Here is a 7,571-nt window from a genome sequence, read left to right as displayed (position 1 = left end):
TAGCAGATCTAGAAGAGAGCCCGTTGCAAAGAGAAACCCGTAGGTATCAAGCTCGCTGCCAAAGTATGGGTTCGTATATCAAGGAACTCCGCCTGATATAAGATCTCATCTACTAACTCTGCCGCTTAGAGAGAACTATCGTGGTTCTCGATGAGCTCATTGCCGGCGGTTTCTATCTGGCGAACTGATGCATGACCCAATTGCTTGCTGATCGCACTCGCTGAGAAGAACATGTCACCAGGACCCTGATACCCGATCTGCCGGAAGGTGACTACGAACCGCTGGGTAAATCTGAACATCTACACATCGTGGAGATCCCTGCATACCGGAATTGCATAGAAAGACTGAGACGGTATATCCTCCATTTTGAATCCACAGATCACCACTTCTGAGAAAGCAACACCATAGAAGGTCCGTGCGCGTTCCTCGAAGAGATGGCAGCTAGAGGTGCAGAAGTGCCGACAGCTCGGCTCGAAGAACTAAGGCGAGAACGGTAGAGCTGGCGATGCTACCTCGAGGGTTTGATCGTGGAGGAGCCATAGGCGTCCGACCTCTCAAGCTTTGCGCCTGTAACTCACCGAGGAGGTTGCGATCACAGGAGGGGGATCACACTTCAGAGATCGAAGTCAATTCTTTAGGATTTTGTAATAATGCTCCTTCTTCTTCCTTTGTTTTTTACTAAAGGCATTCTGCCGTATCAGAAGATCACACTTACTAGCCGAAAATGCCAACTTTGTACCTCTCTTTTTTTTTTTTTTTTTTTGTGTTGAAAAGTGAATAAGATTTCCGTTTCGATGAAAAGAAATTTATTATTTTTCCTGCTGTGCTCACAAAATCTTAATAAATGATTAGGAGTTGCCTACGTACCCAAAGTTGTGATCAAGCTAGTCGTAGTTCTTAATACAAACAAATTTGAAAGCGACCTAGCGCTTAAGATGAGCCGCATTCCAAGGGTTTTTAACTTGTGTACCCTTCATGGTCAAAAGTTCATATACCCCGGGACAAACTACTCTTGAGATGAGGTACGGCCCCTCCCATCGAGCACCGAGTTTACTGGCGTTTATCTCATTTGTATTCTCGTAGACTTTTCGTAACACCAGGTCACCCTCGCAGAAACGCAGTTCACGAACGTTCTTATTTACTTGGCGGCTGCATTTTGGTAGTTCTGGATTCGAACCAAAGTCTGATCACGTAACTCCTCGGCAAAGTCGAGGTGATCGAGAATCATGCTATCATTAAGATCGGGGTTATCGACCAACATACTGCGGCAGAGTGTTGGCACTCCTACTACCACTGGTGCTAACGCCTCGATGCCGTAAGCCAACAAGAAATGAGATTGCCATGTAGCTCGCCTCGGAGTGGTCCGATAAGACCACAGTACGCCATCGAGTTGGTCCGCCCAACCTCCTTTTCGTCGTCCGAGACGTTTCTTCAGCCCGTCTATTATGGTCTTGTTTGTGGCCTCAGCTTCACCGTTTCCTTGAGGATAACAAGGAGTCGAGGTGTTAGGCGAATTCCCCATTTTTTCAGAAAGCGTCGGGTGATTAGCGAAGTGAACTGTGTTCCGTTGTGAGTGACGATCTCATACGGGAGTCCATGGCGACAAATGACATTTTTCTAAATGAAGTTGGTTACATCCAGCGACTGCACCTTGTAAAATGATTCAGCCTCCACTCACTTGGAGAAATAGTCGGTTAGGACTAAAAGGAAACGCTTTGATTTCGACGGACTCAATGGTCCGACAAGGTCCATTGCCCATCGCATGAATGGGTACACCGCAGTGACCGCTCTTAGCAGTAACCTTCCGTGATGTACTTTTTGATCTCGAGCTGCCAATAAAACGGGGGGTTGTGCTGCATCTGCTGAACCTGGAACTGGCTCGTCAATTTCCATAGGTTCCGCGTCGTCATGGATGGCGAAAGTCATACCTCCATTCGTTCGTTTATAGCGTCGTATTCTTCGCTGAACTGGCTGACAACAAGCTGCGAGTCGCAAAAGACCTGAATGGATGCTATCCTAAGTCCTTGTGCCAATCGTAGCCCAACCAACACGGCTTCATATTCGGTTTCGTTATTCGACGCACTAAAATTAAGTTTCAGCGCCTGCTCGATGACTTCGCCGGTCGGAGATCAGAGAATAATCCCAACGTCGGATCCTTGACTGGAAGATGATCCATCGACGAATAGCGTCCAAGGTTCTTCTTTAGGTAAGGCTTCCTCAAGTTCATGAGTTAGCTCCGTTATAAAATCTGCCAATACTTGGGATTTCAAGCTAGGGCTAGATCGATACTCGATCTCGTATTCTTTCAACTCAATTGCCCATTTCGCAAGTCGCTCGGATTGAAGAGGGCTATGGAGGACAGTTCGGAGCGGTTGATCGGTATAGACGACAATGGAATGCGATTGGAAATAAGGCCGTAGTTTCAGAGCAGCAACGATTAAAGCGAGGGAAAGCTTTTCCAGGGTTGGATGGCGCGTTTTCGCGTTGTTGAGGGCCTTGCTTATGTAGAATATTGGTCGCTGCTCGCCATGGTCGTCTCGGACTAGTACTCCACTAACCGCCGAGCTGGAAACCGAGACTTAGAGGTACAGTGTCTCTCCCTCCTCGGGCTTGACGAGCAATAGGTGGCTGGTCAAGTATTCTTTGAGTTGCCTGAAAGCGATCTCGCAGGAGTCGTCCCAGTGGAAATCCTTATTTCCTTTAAGGAGTTGGTAGGAAGAGAGACATCGATATGTGGATCAGGCGATGAACCCATTCAACGCGGCTATCCGACCAGTTAGGCGTTGAACTTCTCTTTTGTTACTTAGAGACGGGAGTCCTAGCACCGCTTCAATTTGCTTCGGATTAGCTTTGATACCTCGTTTGCTGACGATGTATCCCAAAAATTCTCCTGAAGTTACGCCGAACGTGCACTTGTTTGGGTTGAACTTCATCTGGAATCGATCCAGAATATCGAAGCATTCAGCGAGGTGTTGGATGTGTTGTTCCGCAATTAGGGACTTGACTAGCATGTATTCCATTGTCTGCCCAGCAGATCGACGAACATTGCATTCACCAGTCGTTGATAAATTGCCCCCGCGTTCTTCAGTCAAAACGACATTACTTTATAGCACTAAGTTCCCCTGTCCGTTATGAATGCCATTTTCTCACGATCTGAAGGGTACATCGCGATCTGATTGTATCCTGAGAAGGCATCCATGAACGAAGGCAATTGGTTTCCTGTGGTCGCTCCTACCAGTCGGTCGATATGCGGGAGAGGAAAACAATCTTTGGGACAAGCTTTATTGAGACAATCTTTGGGACAACCTACCAGACCCTCCACTTGCCGTTTTTCTTTTTGACGACTACTGGATTTGCTAGCTAGTCAGGATATTGTACCTCCATTATTTGATCAGCTTTGAAGAGTCGTTCGACCTCATCTTGTACTGCCTTTGCTCGATCTGGCCCTAAACGTCGGCGCTTTTGCCGGATTGGTTTGAACGTGGGATCAATGTTGAGCCTATGGCACGTGACCGAGAGATCGATATAGACCATGTATTTAGTGGACCATGCGAACGCTGAAGATCTGGATTTCAGGAAAACGACCAGCTCGGATCTGAGTCGATCTCCGAGTTTGGCTCCTATCTCGACTGTTCGCGAAGGATCCGTGTCGTCTATGTTGACCTGGATAATGTGGCATCCCGTAGATTTTAGCCAGTCCCGCTCCGGCCTGTAGGGATCAATGAAATGATCTCCGATCTGTAATTGCTATGCCTCCTCTCGCAACCTTTGTTTGCTTGCATTGAGTTGATCCAAGGCGATCCTAAAATGGGGTTGTAGATCGGTGGCGCGTCTATGACCACAAACTTCGTCTTGCGTATTACTCCGCTAGCACGGACTTGCAATTTCACGTCGCCCATTGATATCTTGGCTACTCCAGCATATCCGGTCAGCGTCTTGGGCTCCTATTTAAGCTGCTCGGGTGTCACACCTATTTTCTCGAATGTCTGCCAGAACAAAACGTTGACCGTGCTCTACGTCAAATTCACCCATTGCAACCTTGACGACCAAGGGGTCGTTATGAGGATATTGAATTCCCTTGGCGTCCTCGGTTGAAAATGTGATGGGGTCGGCACTGAGTGGTTCTTTCTCGGAGATCGCTTGAACACTACAGATCTGATATGCCCGTTTCTCTAACACACGAACGTAATCTTTGCTTTCATCGGTTTGGCCGATAATCATGGACATACGACCCCGAGGCGAGGGGTTTGTTTGCTCAGTTTTGTGTCCTTTTTGGCGCTTTGATGGTCCCAGGAGTTCTTCTCCAGGTGAAAGGTTGCTCTGTTGCGCGAAAGGAGGTGGCTGTTGCAATTCGCCATGCGCGTTGTTCGGAGGGTTATTGCCCTTTTGACCTTGCCTGACATTGGACCGTCCTGATCTGCCTCCGCGACCTCTTCCTCCACGGCCGCCGCGAAAGGCTTTGGGCTGGTAGGTAGCCTTGATCTCGCTGGACAAATATTTTTCGTACAGATAGTTGGACAAATGTCTGCATTCAGCCGTGGAATGCCTCCAAACATGTGAAATTCGCAGAAAAGCTCTTCTCCTGAGTCCGCGGGTGTGTTAGCCTGTGTTCCATCTGCGGAGATCGCACTCACTACTCCCCGCTTAGGGTCCCTTGGATCATGATGTTTTCGGGGCTCTTGGTAGCCTTCTCTGCTTTTTTCTTTTGTTGAGGTTGGGCGTGGTGGATTAGCCTTGATCGCCCGTCTCTCTTCGTCTTCTTCGACGTAAGCGAAGTGAGACCCCCAGTGGAGTGCGTCGTCCAGGTCCTTGACTTCCCGGATATTGAGATCTATTTGTAGAGGAGATAAGCCCCTTCTTGAACGCAGCGATTGCGATATTTTCAGAGACTGAAACGTTGGCATACTTCTCCTTAAACCTGGTTAAGTATTGCCGCAACGGCTCGCCGAGTTCTTTCGTCGTCTCCCATAATTCGGCGCTGGAAATTCCGCGCTCGATGAAGACTCGGTAATTCCGTAGGAAGGCCTTCGATAACTGAGTTAAGCTATCAATTGAGTTCGTCGGGAGTTGTAACGTCCGCGAACCAAAACTCTGCGTTTTGGAGGTGGGTGTCGATTGACACTCATGGTGGTGTCGGTCGACACCACTTATTTCTGGTTCGACCAGATTGATTTAATTATCGATTTGAACTGGTTTGGTTTAGGAAAAACCATTGGACCGAGATATATAAGTTAATTGTCGACCAGAAGGGTTTTGGGAGTTTTCTCTTGTCGTCGTTTATCGTTTTTGAGAGAGAAAGAGGTATGGGAATTATGAGTTTGTGGTGATGCCGTTTGGGTTGACTAACGCGCCAGCAGCGTTTATGAGATTGATGAACAGCGTGTTTCAGGAGTTTCTGGACATATTTGTCATCATTTTCGTCGACGATTTCCTCGTCTATTCTAAGAGTCTTGAAGAGCATGTCGTACATTTGAGAGCAGTGCTGGAGAAGCTGTGTTTGCAGAAGTTGTTTGCTAAATTGAGCAAGTGTAGTTTCTGGCAGCGTGAGATCGGTTTTCTGGGTCACATTGTGTCTGCAGATGGGGTGTAGGGTTTAGGGTTTAGGGTTTAGGGTTTAGGGTTCAGGCTATCAGAGATTGGCCTATACCGCAAAATGCCACAGAGATCAGGAGTTTTCTCGGGCTGGCAGGGTATTACAGGAGATTTGTGCAGGGGTTTGCGAGCAGAGCACGTCCTATGACTAAGTTGACGGGGAAGGATGTTTTTTTTGTCTGGTCACAGGAGTGTGAGGTGGGCTTTGCAAGCCTGAAGGAGATGTTGACTACTGCTCCGGTGTTGGCTTTGCCTGAGCAGGGAGAACCCTATGTGGTTTATACAGATGCATCTAAAGTGGGTTTGGGATGTGTGTTGATGCAACATGGGAAGGTGATTGCCTATGCTTCGTGGCAGTTGTGGAAGCATGAGGACAACTATCCTACTCATGATTTGGAGATGGGTGTTGTATTCTTTGCCCTGAAGATTTGGAGATCTTATCTTTATGGTGCAAAGGTATAGGTCTTTACAGATCATAAGAGCCTAAAGTATATATTCACTCAGCCCAAGCTGAATTTGAGGCAGAGGCGGTGGATAGAGCTTTGAGTCGGTAGTGAATTTGAGGCAGAGGCGGTGGCGGATTATGATTTGGAGATAGCCTACCACCTTGGTAAGGCTAACTTGGTTGTAGATGCTTTAAGTCGGAAGCGGGCGGCTTCGTCTCAGGAGCAGGAGATGAAGTCTCGGGTAGGAGAGATCAGTGCATTGAGTTTGTGTGTGGTTTATCAGGAATCGTTGGGTTTGATTGCAGCTGATAGGGCAGATCTGCTAAGAAGGGTGCGGTTATCTCAAGAGAAGGATTTGGGGCTGGTGAATGCCTCAAAGGATGTTGATTCTGAGTATCAGGTTTCGGCCAATGGTACTATTCTAGTACATGGGCGGATTTGTGTGCCTAAGGATGAGGAGTTGAGGCAGGAGATCCTGAGAGAGGCTCATGCGAGCATGTTCTCAATTCATCCAGGAGCGACTAAGATGTACCGTGACCTCCAGAGGTACTATCACTGGGTCGGGATGAAGAAGGATGTAGCTAGTTGGGTTGCGACGTGCGATTTGTGTCAGCTAGTGAAGTGGTTCGCTGAAGAGTCTTCCCATTCCAGAGTGGAAGTGGGACATGATAACTATGGACTTCGTGGTTGGGTTGCCAGTGTCCAGGACGTTTGATGCTATCTAGGTCATTATGGACCGGTTGACTAAGTCGGCACATGTTCTGGCCATTAAGAAGACGGATGGAGCAGCAGTCTTGGCTAAGAAGTATGTGAAGGAGATAGTCAGGTTGCATAGGGTGCCAGAGAGCATTGTGTCTGAAAGGGATTCCAAGTTCACTCCGGTGTTCTGGAGAGCATTTCAGGCAGAGATGGGCACTAAGGTGCATATGAGCACAGCTTATCATCCCCAGACAGATGGACAGTCAAAGAGGACGATCCAGACGTTGGAGGATTTGCTGAGGATGTGTGTGTTGGATTGGGGTGGCCATTGGATAGATCACTTGAGCTTGGTAGAGTTACCAGGCGAGTATTGGGATGGCACCTTATGAGGCTTTGTATGGGAGGCCGTATCGTACACCGTTATGCTGGACTCAGGTGGGGCAGAGGAGCATGTATGGGGCAGATTTTGTTCAGGAGACCTCAGAGAAGATTCGGGTTCTCAAGCTGAACATGAAGGAAGCTCATGATCGGCAGAGGAGTTATGCCGATAGGAGGAGGAGAGATCTTGAGTTTCAGGTTGGAGATAGAATGTACCTCAAGATGGCCATGTTGCAGGATCCGAACAGGTCATTGTCGGAGACTAAGTTGAGACTAAGGTATATGGGTCCGTTCAGAGTGATTGAGCGAGTTGGACCAGTGGCATATAGGCTGGAGTTACCTGAGGTTATGCGTGCATTTCATAAGGTTTTTCCATGTGTCTATGTTGCAGAAAGGTCTCCGTGAGGATGATCAGTTGGTTGCTAAGATCCCTGAGGACCTTCAGCAAAAAATGAC

The 7,571-nt window shown here is 48.0% G+C and overlaps 1 protein-coding gene across 1 annotated transcript; it reads right to left on the bottom strand.

Moving 5' to 3' along the window:
• Positions 1-1,138: 1,138 nt before the first annotated feature.
• Positions 1,139-1,522, bottom strand: LOC147929366 (uncharacterized). Its single transcript, XM_087480585.1, has one exon. The coding sequence runs from the start codon at positions 1,520-1,522 to the stop codon at positions 1,139-1,141; it is 384 nt and encodes a 127-aa protein (XP_087336711.1).
• Between the last annotated feature and the right edge of the window lie 6,049 nt (positions 1,523-7,571).

The sequence above is a fragment of the Camelina sativa genome, chromosome 13 (assembly GCF_030686135.1).
Source record: "Camelina sativa cultivar CO46 ecotype springtype chromosome 13, ASM3068613v1".
Classification (NCBI taxonomy): Eukaryota; Viridiplantae; Streptophyta; class Magnoliopsida; order Brassicales; family Brassicaceae; genus Camelina; species Camelina sativa.
Note: the sequence above shows the minus strand (reverse complement) of the source record. Positions and strands in the feature narration are given on the sequence as shown.

Coding starts and splice junctions, on each gene's coding strand:
- LOC147929366 (XM_087480585.1), bottom strand. CDS start 1,522: ATGGGGAATTCGCCTAACACCTCGACTCCTTGTTATCCTCAAGGAAAC.